The sequence below is a fragment of the Microcebus murinus genome, chromosome 15 (assembly GCF_040939455.1).
Source record: "Microcebus murinus isolate Inina chromosome 15, M.murinus_Inina_mat1.0, whole genome shotgun sequence".
Taxonomy (NCBI): Eukaryota; Metazoa; Chordata; class Mammalia; order Primates; family Cheirogaleidae; genus Microcebus; species Microcebus murinus.
Genome location: NC_134118.1, coordinates 46,878,050 through 46,899,084, shown reverse-complemented (window position 1 = coordinate 46,899,084; position 21,035 = coordinate 46,878,050). Strand labels below are relative to the sequence as shown.

The window sequence follows — 21,035 nt, the reverse complement described above, 5'->3', positions numbered from 1 at the left end:
TATAGTAGAGACGGGGTCTTGTTCTTGCTCAGGCTGGTTTCAAACTCCTGACCTCGAGCGATCCGCCGGCCTCAGCCTTCCAGAGTGCTAGGATTACAGGCGTGAGCCACCGCGCCCGGCTAGGCTTTGCCTTTTAAAGGGAAGAATTCATAGACATTTTTGAAATCACAGTGGTGGGTTTTTTTTGTTTTTTTTTTTTGGAGACAGAGTCTCACTTTGTTGCCCAGGCTAGAGTGAGTGCCATGCGTCAGCCTAGCTCACAGCAACCTCAAACTCGTAGGCTCAAGCAATCCTTCTGCCTCAGCCTCCTGAGTAGCTGGGACTACAGGCATGTGCCATGCCTAGCTAATTTTTTCTATATATATTAGTTGGCCAATTAATTTCTTTCTATTTATAGTAGAGACGGGGTCTCACTCTTGCTCAGGCTGGTTTCGAACTCCTGACCTTGAGCAATCCGCCTGCCTTGGCCTCCCAGAGTGCTAGGATTACAGGCGTGAGCCACCACGCCCGGCCACAGTGGTGTATTTTGAAATGACTTTTTTCATTTTTCAATATTAACAAATGTCCAAACTCTGACTGAGCATGTAGCTTTCAAATTTGTTGCTTGAAACCTAAACAATATACATTTTTCACTTTATTATAGCATATGTGTCAGTGATTTTCTTTTGAGACATCCCACAGTTTATACCTCTAGGGATATTGTTAATTTTTAGTATCAAATTTTTAATTTACTGTAGAGTTACTCATTTATTTTTGTCAAATATTTGAGTGTTTTCTATATATTTGGGCATGCTGTCGGTCCTGAAAATACAAAGATTACAAGTTAATACTGGGTCTTTTTTAACAAGGAGCTCACAGTCTAAAAGAGAGAGATGTATGAAGTATTGTGATAAGCAAAATATATTAGGCATAATGGCAGCACAGAGAAGAGAATGAATAACTGTTTGGCCTGGGTAGAGAAGGCATAACTAAGAGAGAACATAGTCCAAAGCCATGAAATAGCCATCAGCTTGTTATAGAATTGCAAGTAGCTTAATATTGCTAGAGTAACTCCTGTGTTTTGCCATCCTTAAATGTTTACATGCATACCCAACCTGGTTTTGAGATGGTTACTTTGTTTGCTGTCTGATGTGAAACCATTCAAAGGCTGTGTACATACAGGTACCTTTACATGCATACCATGCAATATTTTTTATAGGAGTTTGGTAATATTAAATAGTAGTAGTTGGTAATAACTAATCTGATTAATATGCTTATAATTTCATTAATTAACACTTACTGCCTACAGCAAACATGTCTGATAAAGAGCTAAAGAAGCTACGTAATAAACAAAGAAGAGCGCAAAAGAAAGCCCAATTAGAAGAGGAGAAAAAAAATGCAGAAAAAGAAAAACAACAGAGAAATCAGAAAAAGAAAAAGGATGATGATGATGAGGAAATTGGAGGTCCAAAAGAAGAACTTATCCCTGAGAAACTGGCCAAGGTAATTAATAGTGTTTGTTTAGCACAATTAAGTGAAATTTCACGAGCAGCCATAGTTATTTTTATACTGTCTTATTTGACCCATGTGATTATAGATTTTAGAGCCAAAAATTTTAATTTTTAGTTTTTTAAAAATATTTTGTTTCTGATTGTATTTCATGTTTAAAACTTGCAGTCATGATCCTTGTTGAGAGTCATCCACTGTGCTACAGTGGAAAAAATTTTGGCTTTTGACTCATTTTCTGATCTGGGTCCAGGCACCAACTCTTACACTTTCACTGTGTATCTGCCCTAGGTCACTTTGTGTAACCTCTCTGATGGTTATTTTCATCTATAAATTGGGACTAAGAAAATCCTTACTAGGACTAGAGAAAATGTATGTGTGAAACATCTAGTGTCTGTTACAAGTTGTAACGTGCAAACTTTTATATTTTGGCTACATTGAGTTTGTTATAAACTGAAAACTATATGTATATCTCTCACTGTGTTGTTAGTTTACATTATTTCTTACTGGCCTTTCACATTTAAAATCTAATACCATAAAAATTCTTAAATATTTTCCCCAAGTCAAAATCTGACCTGCTGTTTTTAACCAATAAACTGAAACCACATGAACCATTTTGATTAATAATATTCCTTTCTTATGACCCTTAAATCTTCCTACTCAGTATGAAAATAATTGCATGGTCCAAAGGTGGCATGCATCTGTAGTCCCAGCTACTTGGGAGGCTGAGGTAGGAGGAGTACCTGAACTTAGGAGTTCAGCCTGGGTAACATAGCAAGACCACCATCTCTCTATAAAATAATAACTACATAATTTATTACATAAAAGCAATAGAGTAAACACATTGCCCTTGATTTTAATGTTAGCCTCATTAGTATGTAAAAATTCAAAAACCATTTCCTTGATTGTTTTATAACTAAAGAAAATTATAATACCAAACAAATAAAGAGTTGGAGAATATGTTTAGAATTCTACCAGAGCAGGTGGACAATAACATTTCATAGACATAGTAATATTGCTATGAGAAATGTAGAAACATCTAGTTTGGATTTCACAAGTGTATATTGACATATGTTCACAAATAATTGCATACCCACTAGTAACAAACATAGTATCCTTTTATTGTTGAGTTTATTGGAAGATTACAAAGAGAAGTGAAAAAGCACAGAAAATAAGTCATTTAGGGCATAACATCAACTTAGCCCTTCCATTTTTATGCCTCAACTTCATTTATTACACTACCTTTACCACCGTCACTGACTGCCTTTCACCATTGCTTTTTCTACTTGCTTTTTCCCTTTATCCCATGACTTTCTGTAGTGACTTTTTTCTTTGTAACTTTTGTATCTTCATGTAGTTCTTAATGAGAATATCTATTTGGATTGTTTAGTCACTGCTTAATAAAGAATATACCTACAGAGCAGAATTCTTGTATCAAGCCCCCTTGTAGACTGTTAGGTTTTCCTTGTGTCCAGCATCAAGTGGTTGCCTTTGGACCAGATGTCAAGCTGTGATCTAATTATTTATTGCTAGGTTTGTGGGGTCTCAGAGCAAGATAATGCGTATAGAAAGTGCTTCTTACTGCTTTGTTTGGAAGGAACTTGGTTTTCATGGACTGTTCCTTAGTGTACATACTATTCTTGCCTGTTAGGCATATAAGAAGACACTTCTCTCCCTTAGCTAACTTTCTCCAAGATGCCCCTATCTAAACTCTGCTTACTCATATCCCCAATGTGTTGACAAAGCCAAATTACACCAAGCCATCATAACTTGGAGTAGCATTGGCTATTTTAAATGCTACCTGTCAAGTCTGGGTCTTTAGTCTATACTGGTCTATTTGGGGTATTTTCCTCTATTTTATCATTCTTTCATGGCAAATTTAGTGTCACCAGTACAAGATAATATATAGTCATTTGTCGCTTAACAGCAGGGATACATTCTGAGAAATGCATCTTAGATGAGTTAATCTGAGAAATGTGTCCTTAGGTGATTTAATCATTATGTGGACATCAGAGAGTGAGTGTACTTACACAAACCTATATGGTATAGCTTATTGCTCCTAGGCTATAAACCTGTTACTGTACTGATTACTGTAGGCAATTATAACACAATGTTAAGGATTTGTGTATCTAAACATGAAAAGGTACAGTAAAAATATGGTATTATAATCTTAGAAGACCACCATTGTATATGCAGTCCTGTTGTTGAGCAAAATGTCATTATGTAGCACATGGCTATATATGAAATAAAATCAGAGTATTATCAATTTCATAGTAATTCCAGTTAAGAAGGAGAGAAGGAAACTGGGAAGGGGTTCAATTAGTAAATTTAATATTCAGTTAACTGATTATAAATCTGAGGTCTTGGTTGAAGCTGTATCACTTGTTCCTCAATAGTTGGTATTTGTAAATTCCCTCACGCGCTACTTACTCATCCTGTGTTATTCCTTGCCTTTAGTCAGCAGCATCTGAACTGAATTTTTTTTTCATGTTGTATATACACACTTTTATTCCAAGAGCTATAAGTCCTTAGTACAATATTCTTCCTGTGTTGGGTTTAATCACTTTAAACTTTTTGTTGCTATGGTAGAGAGATATACTCCTATATAACATATCTTAATATGGAGATTAGATTCAAGTCAGTTTGTAAATTTAAAAATGGCATATGATTAAAACTGCTCTTGCAAATATCTTAAGTTGCCCCACAAGCACAGTGCAGTCCTATTATTCCACATGCATTCATTTAACCTAGGTGGATTCAACTCTTTATGACTATATAATTTTTTTAAGAGAGAGACAAGGATATGCATAATGCTGATAATTCTATCCAATATTCTCCTCAGTGAACATTAAACCCCAACTGAGTATCAGATGGAAGGCATGACTGCCATTTGTTTACTACTTCTGAGTCCTTATGTGCCTCTCGTGGTGTGAATTGCTACAATGATTATGATTTAAGTACTTTAAAATATGGTTTTCTTACACATAACGCAAACTAGTTGTACTATATATTTATATCTGTCTGCCTATCTTTTCACCTTAAGGGATTTTCAACGGTATTTTGACTTGTTTTTCTTAAGCACTGATTTTTAGAACTATATTCCCATGCTTCTGTATTATAACTCTGTACTGCATTATGTTTGAGTAAGTGTAGAATATAGTTAGCTTTATTGTGGTTATATACATATATTTAAACATGTAGATTTACCCTGACAAAATTTACCTATGTGAGGCACACAGAGACTGAGACTATAATGTTGGAACATCCGAACAAGATCTCCTTTGGGGCGTATGTTTTTGTTTTATTAGAATTGCAGACAATTATATGCTTTGTTTTCTCTCCAAGTTTACATACTTGTTTTCAGTAAATATAATGCTTATATTGATTCACCTTCTCTATATTCCTTGTTGTTTACATTTTGTATAAGCAGACATATCTCCCTGATGGTTAATTACTCTGGTCTATACGCTGACCCTCTTGATATAGCTGGGTGGTAGTTTCAGTTTCCAGTTCTCTACCTTTCTTTAGTAGAAACATTTCTCCCCTTGTACTATAAATTCCAATCTAGAAGAACATGGAGTCATGGGAACAAGAAGCAAAATATTTACAAATATGTGAGAAAGGCATACTCAATGAAGGTCCCTATTTTCTCTTCTATCTCTTGGTTCCTGAATGTACAGTTATTAGAGTAACAATGTCATTTATTGATTTGGGGTTCTGGTTTAGAGGGTGTATACTTCAAAATAACACCATCTGGCACAGTGGCTGGGATTTTTTTTTTTTTTTTTTTTTTTTTTTTTGAGACAGAGTCTCGCTTTGTTGCCCGGGCTAGAGTGAGTGCCGTGGCGTCAGCCTAGCTCACAGCAACCTCAATCTCCTGGGCTCGAGTGATCCTTCTGCCTCAGCCTCCCGGGTAGCTGGGACTACAGGCATGCGCCACCATGCCCGGCTAATTTTATATATATATATCAGTTGGCCAATTAATTTCTTTCTATTTATAGTAGAGACGGGGTCTCGCTCAGGCTGGTTTTGAACTCCTGACCTCGAGCAATCCGCCCGCCTCGGCCTCCCAAGAGCTAGGATTACAGGCGTGAGCCACAGCGCCCAGCCTAGTGGCTGGGATTTTAATGGAATATTTTATTGTCCTATAAGGCCACTGTTTTACACACCAGGACAAAGTGAATCCCTTAGACATCACTTCATTGCTTAACTTTTTTTTTTTTTTCATGCTGTGAAATAATTTCCTTGGCCAGCAGTGTTGGTAAAAACCACAATAACTATACTGGCAGAAGTATGCTGGACAGATAGGGCAAATATATTTTCCATTGAGGGTAAATTATTATCGCCTCGATGGTGAGAGAAGGCAAATATAGAATCCAGATGTTGAGTGCCCTTCTGATAAACATAGTGTTGTTCCCAGTCCCACTTCAGTGTGTAGAGAATAATAGTCTTGTATAACAGTAGCACAATTACATTATACCTGTACATTAGTAATGATTACAAGTATATAATTAATATGACATTGTATAATTAATAAAAGGTAGTTGGGGCAGTTCTATAAATGTAAATCTTTTAAGATGCCATCTTACTATTAGTATGTATTTGAATAAATAAGAATTTTTATAGAATTTGTAGTAGAACAAAGCAAGACAGAATGGATAGTGTACTATTTTTTTTTTTTTTTGAGACAGAGTCTCGCTCTGTTGCCCAGGCTAGAGTGAGTGCCATGGCATCAGCCTAGCTCACAGCAACCTCACACTCCTGGGCTCAAGCAATCCTACTGCCTCAGCCTCCCGAGTAGCTGGGACTACAGGCATGCGCCACCATGCCCGGCTAATTTTTTCTATATATATTAGTTGGCCAATTAATTTCTTTCTATTTATAGTAGAGAAGGGGTCTGGCTCTTGCTCAGGCTGGTTTCGAACTCCTGAGCTCGAGCAATCCGCCCGCCTCGGCCTCCCAGAGTGCTAGGATTACAGGCGTGAGCCACCGCGCCTGGCCTAGTGTACTATTTTTAATAGCTTCATTATATTTCACTTTGTATTATAAAGAACATTCACTTATTCTGTATTGTTCTCTACAGTTTCCTTCATATCTCTCTTCATCCTATTTTACCTCTCTTTTCTGTCTTTTTTTCCCCATGGCTGTTTGACTTGTTTCTCTTATTGTCTTTCTTTCCCTGGTTCTATTTTATCTACTTCCTTCTTGTTAGATAGTTTCTATCCAGAGATAATGTAATATTTGTGGTTAAGAATTCTAGAGTTCAAAATCCCCTTCATTTTAGATTATGGGAGGTTAAAATATGGCAGTGTTTTTCTGAGTGACTGGTAAGTGATTTTCATTTTTAAAAAACCAGTAAGTATTTTCAATAGCAAGAATAAAATCATATTCCCCAAGAATCTTACTTCCATTTGTATAATATGTTTTATTTTTGTTAGGTTGAAACTCCATTGGAAGAAGCTATTAAATTTTTAACACCGTTGAAGAACTTGGTGAAGAACAAGATAGAAACTCATCTTTTTGCCTTTGAAATTTACTTTAGGAAAGGTAGGCAATTAGGGTATAGTGGACCCGATAAAACTGATCACTGTATTTCTTAGGTATAGTCACCCAACTCTTACAGCCTCACCACTGTAGGATTATTTAGCAAATGCTAATGCAGCTTTTTCACAGAAATGCCTGCTATGCACAGAATGTTGTGGGGAGGTACAATGATACAATTACCTCTTCTAGGACATTAGAATCAATGATAAATAGATAGATGTATGTACGCAACTGGAATTAAGGTCAAATATGGTAATTACCATTTAAGTAGATCAATCAAAGAACTGATGATTGCGTGGATAAAATTAATTAATACAAAGCTTAGAATAGTGCCTGTTACATAGTAAGCATTAAATAAATGTTGGCTATTATGAGCTTTGTTATAAATAGAAGATATAATGTTTTGGTTAGATCTTGAGTGGATTGTATTTCTAAAGGAAAAGATACACAGAAGGGAAGAGTATTAAGATAACACAAGAGTGTATAAGTAATATTGAGGCTGTCTATTTTACCTGGAACCAGGTAAAAGATAAATAAAGGGTCTAGGTTTCCAGTTTAAGATGCTTAGAATATATATTTAGTAGATCATAAGACTTTATCGAAAAAAAGTTTATCTTCCAATACGTGAACTTTAAAGAAAAAAAAACAAAAAAACTAAAAAAAAAAGTTTATCACTAAGGTGATGCATATTGGAGGGAAGAAAAACTAGTTAGTAAGATAAAACAGGAGATTGTTGTTCCAAACAGTATAACTATTAAAGCAGGTTGAGTAGAACGGTACTTCTCTAGATGGAGTATCCATTAAAAGTCATGTTTAGCAGAAGTATTGACGTTGGGAGGAAAGTGGCTATATACCATTGTTTTGTGATAGTATACAAAACTAACTATAAATTGAATTTTTATTAATAAATTTACTATGGTATATAATATAGAAGTGGCTGGGAAGAAATAGATCAAAAGGTAACAGCTTGTTTCTTAGAGTTTGTGTGATAAAAGTGTTTTCTATTTTCCACAATTATTGTGTTATAACTTGGCAAGTAAGTTTAATAATAGTCCAATAATTTTCAAACTTTTCTTTTAACAGTTTATACAACTCCCCCTTAAAAAATATTCTTAAATGGAACCCCAAAGTATAAAATACAAAAGCTGCTCTGCTTAAAGTGGGGAAGGGCAATCTAAAGCTCCATTCAATTGGCTTCTTGGCTGTGTTCTAACCTCTAAAGGACCCCAGCATTTGGAATCCACTGCAGTTGTATGAAATTGGTAATGACAAAGGGCATGGCAGTATTTTTAGCTTTCTAAGTGTTTGGGGCAAGGGAAAAGAAATTATCAGAAGAGCCTGGGGTTTTGAACTTTGATATTTGGAAAAGGGTACCAAATTAGGGAAGTCTTAACAAAGAGGTGCTTATATAGGTAAAACTTGGAAATTGACTGAACATGCAAGTTCAAATTTTCATTTACCAGGTAGAAACACTGCTGAACTTTGGGGAAAATGGAGAATGGGAGTGGGGATAATGTAGAGAGAGATTAGAAAATGACTGAAAACATAATCTTGATGAATATTCTCTTTAGCAGGGAAGAGGAGTCAGTGATTGATTGGCAGGAGAGGAAGAGTCAAGTAAAAGGGAAGTGATTTTACATGTCACAAAATGCAAGAAAGGAAATACTTTCAAGAATACACAGGAAATTTTCTGTGTAGTGGGGAACATTTCTTTATTTTGATTAAAGGAGGTCAGGAAATGAAATGGCTTCAAATTTTGTTTATATACCATTAGTTCAAATATTGCTGGATGCTGCCTAAATTTTCTAATATTTTATAAAACCTTTTTTTTAAGGAATGTTATATGAAAAAATATGAGCTAATATTGCTATTTGGAGGAAAATTGTTTGCTTCAACCATACGTTTGCAGTTCAGATGTGATTGACTCTAATTTTCCTATTTGTATGGTCTTGGCCCTTCAAAGGAGGGCCACTTATTTTACCAAATGATCAAAATATATCTTACTTTTTCTTTTTGTAGAAAAGTTTCTTTTGATGCTACAATCAGTAAAGAGAGCATTTGCTATTGATTCTAGTCATCCCTGGCTTCATGAGTGTATGATTCGACTCTTTAGTACTGGTATGTTTTTGTTTTCCATTACTTAAGTATTTGATACAGTAGTTGAGAGTGACTATATAAGTGGTCTGCACAAATTTATCATAAACTCAATGATTTTAAAGCTGTTGCATATTAAGTTAGCTAAGGGGGAAAGTAGAGCTCTTTTTTTTGTGATGACAGTCTTTATTTTAAGACTATAAATGTTACCTGATTTTGGCATAGAATTGTTGAGTCCAGATATTTGAGAATCACCTTTGTTTCTGTTTCTAAAAAGTTACCTGTAAGTTGACGTTTTGAATCATATTTCATTATGTAAAGTTTCTTAGGAAATTGTTTTAAAATTGGAGAATCTCTTTAAAGTTGACTGTTTTCTCCTTATTTATCTTGTAGATCTGAATTTGCATGAATTAGGTTTGCTTAGCACAATTCTTTAAGAGTTATAAAATTTTTTTGTTACTTGAAAATCTTTTTTTTCAAATATTTTGACAATCAGATCAATATGTTAATTTTAATGTGAAGCAGAGCTATAGATTTTTAGAGCCTGAAAGGTAACATAATAATACTAACTTAGCTATCTCATTGTTAATTCATACATTATGTAAAAATTATGAAATTAAACCAGGCATCCTAATCACATTTTTTAAAAAATGCTAAATTGTCCCAATTAAGAACACTATTTTTACTTTTGAGAAGAAGTAAAGCCTTATTTAAATTATATTTATGCTTGTCCAAAAATAACTGCTGTTATAGAAACTTATTCCTAGGAATGTTTTTCCTCAATATAAAAATATCGTGGAAGTAATAATATTAATTACATTATAGAACATAGAAAAAAGAATTACTGTATTTAGACACAATAAGGAAGTTTGTTTTTCTTATAGTTTTTCTTAGTATTCGAAAAACTTTGAAATCATGAATCAGAAAATTAAGGCTACAAATAATAGTTATGATCCATTCTCTATTAGGATGGAGTACACACAAACCATTTTCAAAAATAACACACACACTTTGTTTTATGCATTAGATTCTTTCCTGAAAAGTAGTTAAATAAAATACCTAAGTCCTTCGATGTCAGAAACTTTTTTTGAAATATGAGTTAAACGTGACATATTTATTTATTTTTTTTTTTAATTTTTTTTTCTACTTTCACTATGAATTTAGTACACGTGACATATTTAAATGCATTTGCTAGTAATGGGTATACAGAGTGTGTAGATTGATTAACATGACTTTTCTTTCAGCAGTTGGTTTCAGAAAATTAAAATACACATGAGCTTAAAATTTTTAATAATTAGTTAGAATTATTGAGTATCTGTGCTGCTATACTCGTTGCTTTAGGTGGTCAGCTAAAATCATTGTCATGAAGAGACTTTACAAAGTTATCCTCATTTTGACTGAATTTAGGCAATGAAAATAAGGCCACGGTTATTGGCAGTGGTAAAGGTGCACCACTATCTCTTTAAAAAGCATTTAAGGAGTTAGGTAGACTGCTTTATTACCTTTGCTGAACACAGGGGAGTATGTAAAATCATATGTAAGACTACAGATATCCAAATACAGTTATCTTTGTTTTATACCCCAAAGGTTTCTTTAACTAAAATATTTGGTACTTTTAAAAAAATTTAATTTAGAAGTAATTTTTCATGAATACATTTGTCATGTTGAGATATATTGTTATAATTGCTTCTTTACAAAGAAACCCTCACAAATACACTGTTCTGGGAAGTATGGAAGAAAAACAATGCCTCCACAACTATTTTTATCATTTGTAGAGACCTTTCTAAGAGAATGTGGATTTTAGCATGGTTACTGGCACCCTCTAAGTCTCTAGAATATGTTACACTACCAATGTAATGACTGTAAGCAGCATAAAGTCATTTATCATATAGGACCACCTTCCTTTTTATTCTGAGGGAGAATTGATATTCTTCTTAAGTTTTTTACTTTTTAAAAAATTTTAAAGTTATAGGACTAAAAGCAATTTAAATTACATTTCTAATCACTGCTAAGTAAAAGACAAGAGCTTATATATTCAATTTTTCTTATTTTCTTACCTGTTTATATTCTTCTACATGCTTTTAAAATAACCACTATTTGGCTACTTTGATCTACAGTGAAACCTTACATCTTTTTCTTCTCATTTGTACAACCTCATTTTAACCTCTTTTTTCTGCAGAGATTATTTTTCTCTGTTCTTATGTATGTCTCCTACCCTTCTTTAATACTCTCATTTATTATTATTTAAGCCTTATTTAACATTCTCATTTATTTTGCCATTTTGAGTGGTAGTCACTTAGTATGTTGTGTTGTAACCTAGTAGTAAACAATCATTATCTCACACAAAATATGAATATTTTCTACCCAAATTATTAATAATGGCAGCTAGCTTGAAAACCCAGGGCAACTCCTTTTGTTAAGAATCAGCCCTCTCTTCATTGTGGCTTTTAATCATTGGTGATTACTTTACTTAATTCAGTCTGCTAATAAGCTAATAGCGTGAACCAGCATTAATTCAATTTTAAGATGTCAGAGGACTCAGATCAAAAGGTTTTATCTACCCCAGCCCATCCAGTTGGTACTTTTCCTTGATTCACAAGAGTTATTATTCTTATTATGGAAGGTGATTGAATAGTCTGAGATTTCTGTTCTTTTACTTTCTTGGCAGCTTAATATTTTTTGTTAGTCTTAACACTTTCAAAGTCTTTTTAGATTTTTTTTCAGCCCACTAGCTTTTAGCAATATGAAGACATCTGATAATCTGTGACATTGAAGTTGATCCTTTTCTTAAAGGTAGAGGTAAAATTTCATTACGCAGAATTCTATAGGACATTATAGGTTTCACTGTAGTAGTAGATTTTTTTTTTCCCCTTGGTAATTGATGTCTTCCTGGAAAGTATAGTTGCAATCTACATACATGATTTATGAGAAAAAACTGAGTGGGCCTCAAACTTTTGTGAATTACTAAATGAGGAAATGTTTTTGGAAACTTAGTAAAGTTGGGAGTTATTTAAATATATGTATTGCTCTTTCATTTTGTGGAGTGAATTTTTTTTTTCTAAGCAGTTTTGATTTTTCTGGGAGATTATTTAAGGAAAGCAAGTTAAAATGTAGACTGTACAATTAGTGTCTACATATAAAGGCGCCTAAAAGCATTTCAGACAAACTAATGAATGAGGCCCATGGAAATAACTTTACTATATAGAAGATTTACATTTTTTGAGATAATGTTCATTGTAATTGGCTATGACCTATTTAAACTTTTCTTCCTATTCTCTCTCTACTCTTGCTTCCCCCTGAAAAACAAGTATTGATAAATTGCTAAAACCAAGTTGAAAGTATAGCCAGAACAGAGTTAAGCTTAAACATTAGACTTAGATGACTACTATTCAGAGTTCAGCATTTTTTAAACCTAGGGTGATGATCCATGGGTAGAATAACAAAATCAGTTACTAGTAAGTTATTATCAACATTCGGAAATCTGAAATAAAATAGTATAGAAAATATCAGCATATGTTGCACATAAGTAAGTGTTCTGCGAAACTTTTGGTTCACATAAGTTATGGATGTGGGATATACATTTGTCACAGTACAAATATTTAGTTGCCATCAAAATTGGAAGGCCACCACCATAAGGAAAATCTACTTGTTTTCAAACTATAACAAAAATAGTAACTACAATTTATTGAATACCTATTATATAATTTGCACTTTTACACAGTATCTCATTCTTACTGTAAACCCTCTAGGTTAGATATCACCCCAATTTTATAGATCAAAAATAGGTTCAAAAAAGTTATGACTAGTCCAAACCCAGATCCATACCCAGGTCTGTCTGGCTCCAAAGCTGTAGGCTGTCATCTCTCTATACCAAAATAACAACGAAACAAAGCGTAACTTGGAATCATTCCAGAGGGATTGGGGTCTGCTTTTTCATCTCTAAATCCCAAGGCCTGGAAATACAGGTATTTATTAACTATTGTGTATTTATTACAGGAAAATGCTTTGGTAGTCCTTTGGAGTTTATTATATACTGATAGCTCAATTCACATAAGTCCTAAAAAGGGTCAGTGAAGTCAGCTATGTTTTCTTTTTTTTAATTGGTAAATGTGCTTACTTAGGTATTGAGGAAGATAGGGAAAATGAGGAAAATTTGTTGTCTTCAGCACAACATATTTCCCGTCATAGTATTTACCATGTAGGTGCTCACAAGCCCCTCTGCTTTGCAGATCTTAAGGTTGAAGGGGCCAATCCTGGAGGTTAGAAGGCTTTGAAATTATATCTTTTGTCTTCAGTTTGCTTCCTGTTGTTTTCTGAAAATTAATCACCTGTCAGTGAAATTCTTTGAATGCCTTTATAACAATCATTAGATTGGTGTGCTGGTATATATTTTTAATATTTATATAGGTAAGCTCTTCTTTAAACTTTGAATTATCAGTAGGTTTTATCTAGTCTTATATGTATGTATTTGCTGTGTTGCATTGGCCTCATCAAGTAGATAATTTAGCTCTTACAAACTTTATCAGAGTATTTAACTACTAAGACAATTTGTTTTAATTTATTCAGCAGTGTGTGAAAGTAAAGATTTACCTGATACAGTTAGGACAGTATTAAAACAAGAAATGAATCGTCTTTTTGGAGCAACAAATCCAAAGAATTTTAATGAAACTTTTCTGAAAAGGAATTCTGATTCATTGCCACACAGATTATCAGGTAATTGCTTTATTTTATCCCTTTCATAGCCTTCTAAAACAACTTCAGTATTTATTTTAATAGATCAGTATTTAATATTTTAATAAGTGAAAAAGTGAAAGGTAGGGTACACATTTTTTAGCACAGAAAGAGGCATTGTGTATATTTTACATTTTAATCGTATGAAAACCAGCAGCTTAAATTTGTTTCCTAAGCTGTGTGTGGTGGTGCACACCTGTAGTCCCAGCTATTTGGAAAGCTTAGGTAGAAGAATCACTTGATCCCAAGAGTTCAATGCCAATCTGGGCAACATAGCAAGACCCTGTCTCAAATATATACGTACATACACATGCACACATTTTCTATACATTTTTAAATTTCTTAAGACAAAGTTATTACTATGTATCAAGGTCAGTCGTCTCTCTTGGCTCAGCATTGGCATTACAAAGAAGCAAGTATAACTAAACTTAAATGTTTATCATACAATAGAGGAGGAGCCTTTTCTTTCATTTCTTCTCCCATTATTATATTCTTATAATTCACTCAGGTGTGACCATCATCTTCCATTTCTTACGCTTATTGTATATATCAGACTTGACAATGGTAAACACCTGGAACTATCTGATAGTTTATGGGAAATCTAAGATAAGAGTCTATACCAGTGGGCCAAAATCTGGACTTCATGAGACCATGTGGGTAGTGCTTTAGTGGTATGCTTTTTTTTTTTTTTTGAGACAGAGTCTCACTTTGTTGCCCAGGCTACAGTGAGTGCCATGGCGCCAACCTAGCTCACAGCAACCTCAAACTCCTGGGCTCAGGCAATCCTTCTGCTTCAGCCTCCCGAGTAGCTGGGGCTACAGGCATGCACCACCATGCCCAGCTAATTTTTTCTATATATATTAGTTGGCCAATTAATTTCTTTCCATTTATGGTAGAGATGGGGTCTCGCTCTTGCTCAGGTGGTTTTGAACTCCTGAGCTTGAGCAATCCGCCTGCCTTGGCCTCCCAGAGTGCTAGGATTACAGACGTGAGCCACCGCGCCTGGCCAGTGGTATGCTTTTAAAATACCTGGCTAAGGAGCCCAGCAGCTTTGTATGCTTTTGTGGGATCCTGAACTCAGTTTTTTAGCAATAGTATTGAGATTGGGTATTCCCTTCACCCCCAAATTATTATACTCATTTTAGAAAGAAGACTATCCATGGTCCTACCACAGAATATTATTACTAGAATATTTGTATTTCTTTATTGTCTCTTTTACTCTGCATATTTGATGTATACATTAAATTTTATTGGATAGATGTACATGGTAACTTAATCATTTTGACAGTTTATCTATTTTTGATGGTTAGGCTATTTCTGGTCTACCTTAAGATTTTTTTTTTAAATAATAGTATTTCCTCTGGCTATTCCCATTTTTCTAATAAAGTGCCACACTCTGTGTGCACATATAACCTGCATTTTATATTTGAATAGGTAGAGGATAAGATGTTGGTTTTACCTGAAATAAAACAAATTTCCTTTTCCCCTTTCATTTAGCTGCCAAAATGGTATATTATTTAGATCCTTCTAGTCAGAAGCGAGCTATAGAGTTGGCAACAACACTTGATGAATCCCTCACTAACAGAAACCTCCAGGTAAAGAGTTTTCATAATCTCTACATAAGAATACCTAACTACCTTTTGTTTCTCTCTTTGCCAAGAAAAATAACTTTTTTGATGCTCATATGTACTCTTCTTCAAACCATTAAGAATCTATGTCAGAAATAGTTCATCTTACATTTATTTGGGGTTTTGTGTGTGTGTTTGTGTGTGTGTGTGTATATATATATATATATATACACACATACACGCATGCACACTGGGCTACTTGGCATTCAGTAACTAGTTTCACATCTATAATTTAGAATGACTTTTTTAGAAATATATTTTAGTAAAATCATATATATATATCATATGTTATTTTTAGATTTCAGCTTTTCTCTGTGCATTTCTGAGCAAGCAGTGGTTTCAGTGAAGATTCTGACATATTTAAGGTTTATTTACCAGGGGCTAAATTATTAGGTTGGTACAAAAATTATTGCAGTCTCTGACTGAATTTTAAATCATTATAACTAGGGTCAACCACAACTTTATTAATCAAAATAGGAACCATTACAATCAACACATTTTGCCAACGAGAAATAAGTTTATTTCTGTAGCATAAAAATCCATGCTTCAGGATTCGATGAACTCTTGGAAAGCATTTTCTGCATCCTGCTGGTTGTGGAAGCGTTTTCCCTGCAAGAAGTTGTCAAGATGTAGTCAATCGGTGAGAGGTCAGGTGAACATGGCAGATGAGGCAAAACTTTATAGCCCAGTTCGTTCAACTTTTGAAGCATTGATTGTGTGACGTGCAAATGGGCCCTTTCTGTTGACCAGTGCCGGCTGCAGACATTGCAGTTTTCTGCAATCTCATTGATTTGCTGAGCATACTTCTCAGATGTAATGACTTCACCAGGATTCAGAAAGTTGTAGTGAATCAGACCAGTAGCAGACTACCAAACGTGACCTATTTGTAGTGCAAGTTTGGCTTTGGGAAGTGTTTCAAAGTTGGTTCTCAATCCACCCACTAAGCTGGTCATCACCAGTTGTATAAAATCCACTTTTCATTGCATGTCACAATCTGATTGAGAAATTGTTCATTGTTGTTACGTGTAATAAGAGAAGGTAACATTTGAAAACAATGATTCTTTTGATTTTCAGTCAGCTCGTGAGATACCCACTTAACGAGCTTTTACACTTTTCCAATTTGCTTCAAATGCCAAACCACTATAGAATAGTCGACGAGTTCTTTGGCAACTTCTCATGTAGTTGTAAGAGCATCAGCTTTTATGATTGCGCTTGGTTGTTGTCAACTTCCGATGGCCAGCCACTGTGCTCCTCATCTTTAAGGCTCTCATCTCCTTTGCAAAACTTCTTGAACCACCACTGCATTGTACGTTCATTAGCCGTTCCTGGGCCAAATGTGTTGTTGATGTTGCGAGTTGTTTCCACTGCCTTATGACCCATTTTGAACTCTAATAAGAAAATTGGTCAAATTTGCTTTTTGTCTAACATAATTTCCATAGTCTAAAATAAATATAAAATAAACTGTAAGTAATAAGTCATTAGCAAAAAAATAAAGTGAGAAATGTGCATTAAAATGATGTATAACATAACCACATTTATTTAAGAATGTATTCCAGTATCAAACAGCAAATTTCAACAATGCTAAAACCACAATTACTTTTGTACCAACATAATAAAAGACTCTTTATAGCTTGTAGTACAGTATGAGATTAAATAGAGTAAAAGAGAACATGAGTATATTATAGAATACAGATTATAGTTTAGAGTAAAAACAAAGGACTGCTATTTTGTGTTATAAGAATCCAGATAATAAAGTACTTGCTGAAAGATAGTTGAATATATTCATTTAATAGCAAATGAAGATACTATTTTTAAAAAGAGAAACTGCTTTTGTTAGTTGCACCATTTAGAACCTGGATTTAAGATCCTTTGTAACCTGACACAATTTATAGAATTTTACATATCTGGAAACTACGTAGTTTTCTAAATGAAAAGATTAAGAAGGAAAACATGAGAAATGCAATTCAACTTGAATCATTAAAAAATATAAGCGGACTTTCTTAGAGATTTTGTTGAAATAATTATTGATTTTCATGATTTTTCTTGCATATAATCACTTTGTGTTTGAGACACTCTTTTCTGTTTAGTTACTGGGCATGCCTTAAGATGCTCTTTAATTTGAATATAAAGTTGAAAAACAATGTTTGATTTTGCTGGCTGGCTCTAAGCCTCCAAAAAATGAAAAGGTCTATGTATAGTAATTGGCATTGGCATTGTAAATTAGATGTTTATACACAGGGCCAGATGAGGCTGAGTTAAAGTTGCCTGCCTAGGGTTGTGTACTTGCTGAGAGATTGGGCACCCCTTTAAATATAGCACTCTGTACACCTTACTTGCCTCACCTTAGTCTTGTTTCTACATTTGTCGGTGTTTATCCTCTTGTGTAAACCCTGCAATTCTGGAGAAATGCTTAAATTCGGCCTTAAAGAACATTTTACTGGAATGTATATGCAGGAATAAATGTTTTTGTTTTCCTTTAATATGTGCACTTATTTCTTATTTTGGAAATATTGAATTGATATTGAAATGTCTAATAAATTCACAGTAAAAACCTTTTATGACAAGTTTTAACATGACCATTTTTCTTTCTTTAGACATGTATGGAGGTATTGGAAGCCTTGTGTGATGGTAGCCTAGGAGACTGTAAAGAAGCTGCTGATGTTTATAGAGCAAATTGTCATAAGCTTTTCCCTTATGCTTTGGCTTTCTTGCCTCCTGGATATGAAGAGGATATGAAGATCACAGTTAATGGAGATAGTTCTGCAGAAACTGAAGAACTGGCCAATGAAATTTGAACATCATCAAACAAGCAAATGGAATGACTTTGGACCATATCTAGTGTATAATATTTTTGTCACGCACCTGCTGCATTGCTCTAACTTACACAGAATGAGAGGAGTAAATGTTCTTGCCTTCAAATAGTGTTTTACGTTTTTTATCCTGCTGAAAAAGTATATATAAAATATCTAACATTACAGGATATAGGTTCAGTTTCTTAAAACAATTAAAGCTGCTAAAATTGAGAGGTTAAAAAAAGATACCATATCCTATTCCTACCCACCCACCCATGTTTTTAAACTAATTTATGTAAAATCTGGAGGCTGTTACAGCTAACAAAGCAGGTGTGTGGCAGAAATATTACTTTAAATTTGTCTTGTGAGATTTTACTATATCTCAGACAGCCTAAATGCTGTTTTAGCACTGGATTCTTTCACTGAGCACAAAGAGTTGTTGGGGCTTTAGCATCTGACTGATTTTGTTACGGAATTGATTCTGACCATAGTAAGTATGCAGTGTGAATCACTATTTACAGAGAAATCTACAACAGATGCTTGAAGTTGTAGAAACTGGGACATATAGATACCAAGCAAAATTATAAGAAACCTAGAAGGTGTTCAATACGCTTGTTGTGTTTCCAAAATTCACTGTACATGATCAGTTTGGTGTTCTTGTACCACAGTTTTTAACTGAAGGAACCAGTTGGAACAGTCTCAATTTTAACTAAAACTTGAAGAACTAAAATAACAATGCAAAACTTTCAGCATTGTTTTGGCCAAACTTGTTAAAACTGTAATGCAAGAACCAAATGCACTGTGATGTGGCACCAACTAATTAGCAAGCATGAATTTTTCACCAAGTGTGAAAAAAAGGAAATCTACCATGGCTTGAAGTTAAAGAGCAGAACTCCTGACTACCATTCTATGACTGATCAAAAGACTAATAGTTTAAAACCTCAGCAGGCCTTGTTCACGATATGCAGAAAAAAAAGTGCTGCAGTTTAGATACCTCTGGAATTTTTCCACAGTGTCACAGGTTTGTAATACTTGAAGCCCTACATTTCTAAGAATATATTTCTTGCTCAGTTGTTTCAGGCAAGCCCAAGACTTTGTAATTTTTAAAGGGCCCAACTTTTTTTTTTTTCCAAATAACAGACCAGCTTCTTTTTCCTGCAGTTACAGATGTAATTTCCTTTTTGTTGTCAAACATAAGGTACCAAATATGATGCAATAAATTGTTTTGAAAAACAGTTGTGTGAATACTTCAACCTATCTGTGTTGGGCTTCTATGAAAATACACAGGTGGAAACAGAGGTGTAAGTGAGAGGCAATGTACTGTGCCGTAAGGCTAGTACAAATGGGAGTTTTTTAGAAGGGGCTAAGTGCTGGTGTCAGGGGAAATTCCATAAGTAGAGTGCTGCTCCTGCATTAAGATTTCATTGAGGACTAGGTTGGTGGCAGGTACTATGAATGTAATTCATAATTTGAAAGGAAAACTAAAAACTATTTTGACTGGGAAAATGAGCCTTAACATGTTAAACCTGTGCACTGAGAACTAGTCTCAGGCTTAATATTCTCATTGCATTTGCAAAATCTGAGCAAATAAGATTAAAGTACAATGAACCAATTGTACATATAATTGACCTTTTTGTGGTACTTTTAGTTTATAGAAAGTGTACTCTAAAGGGAATTTTCAGAAAGCCTGATCCTTTTATTGATTGAACAGTTGTGCTAAAAATCAGCCTTTCATAGTACATACCTGCATTTCACATCTCAGTCTAACAGTTTAGTGATGTAAAGAAAAGTTCAAACTGAACTCCAGTGCTTTGTTACGTTTTATTAACTGGCCCTGTCTCAGGAACATCTTAACAGATGGCAAAAAGACAAAACCTTTTCAACTTCTCCTATGAGTGGCAACTGAAGTTCTTATTGTTGGGGAAGAACACTAGTGCTACCTCTGCCACTAAGGTGTTTGGAGGAGGCACCAGCCATATAATAGGGGGTGTATGTGTGACTTTTGTTTAAACTCTACTGTATATCGAAATGGATTCATCTATTTGTCTTGATAATGTTCAAATGAGTAGATTGTCTTAGAATGAATATTCATAATTACTCAGAATTCTTAATGCAGATGCCACGCGTAAGGAGCTAAATTCCTAACATGTATATTGTATTCCATCCCAATTTTACTGGAACTATTGAATAAATCTTTTATTTTCTTTCAGGTTAACTTGATAGTGGATACATTGTCTGATGTCAAAGGACCTTGACTGGATTCATTTTATGTCCAGACAGCACCCCTAAAACATTGTTTACTGTATTATCTTGCTCTGAGTAGTATCAACTGGATCATCTCACATTTGCCTCGTTTATTCTTTTAATTTCAAATGATACTGTGGGGAAAAACAGGGTTAGAAAAACAAGCGGAAAAGAAATGCAGTGATGTAATCTAAACAAGTGCCTTATGTTTATTGCTAAGAATTGGTGTTATCAACCCTTTTGAGAAGAAAGGGTCCCTTGACCTGTATTATTAACATAGGAAAGTAAAGTTCTTTTTGTTTTTCTTTATTTTCAATTACTCTTGTCATTTCTCACTGAAAAACTAAAATCTGATGAGGTTAGTTACTCAGCTTTAATTAGATAGTTGAGTCATACATTTTCAACATTTTTCTGTATCTATTTATTATGCACAAAAATAAAGTGTGATCTCTAATAGCATGACTAAAAGTAGTGCCAATATTAGTGAATAGCTTTTTTGTGGGCTTCATCAGACCCT

The 21,035-nt window shown here is 34.2% G+C and overlaps 1 protein-coding gene across 2 annotated transcripts in view; it reads left to right on the top strand.

Annotated features, from left to right (window-relative positions):
• NAA15 (N-alpha-acetyltransferase 15, NatA auxiliary subunit) overlaps positions 1–20,827 on the top strand; it is a 74,860-nt gene extending 54,033 nt beyond the window's left edge. The window contains exons 15-20 of one of the 2 annotated variants that reach the window (XM_076010612.1): positions 1,289–1,482; positions 6,924–7,032; positions 9,049–9,147; positions 13,693–13,836; positions 15,352–15,449; positions 18,077–20,827. In XM_076010612.1, coding sequence (XP_075866727.1) covers positions 1,289–1,482; positions 6,924–7,032; positions 9,049–9,147; positions 13,693–13,836; positions 15,352–15,449; positions 18,077–18,277 — 845 coding nt within the window. In that variant the 3' untranslated portion in view covers positions 18,278–20,827. Of the gene's footprint in view, positions 1–1,288; positions 1,483–6,923; positions 7,033–9,048; positions 9,148–13,689; positions 13,837–15,351; positions 15,450–18,076 lie in introns of both variants that reach the window. The other variant, XM_012766289.3, reaches the window with a different exon arrangement.
• Positions 20,828–21,035: the final 208 nt, after the last annotated feature.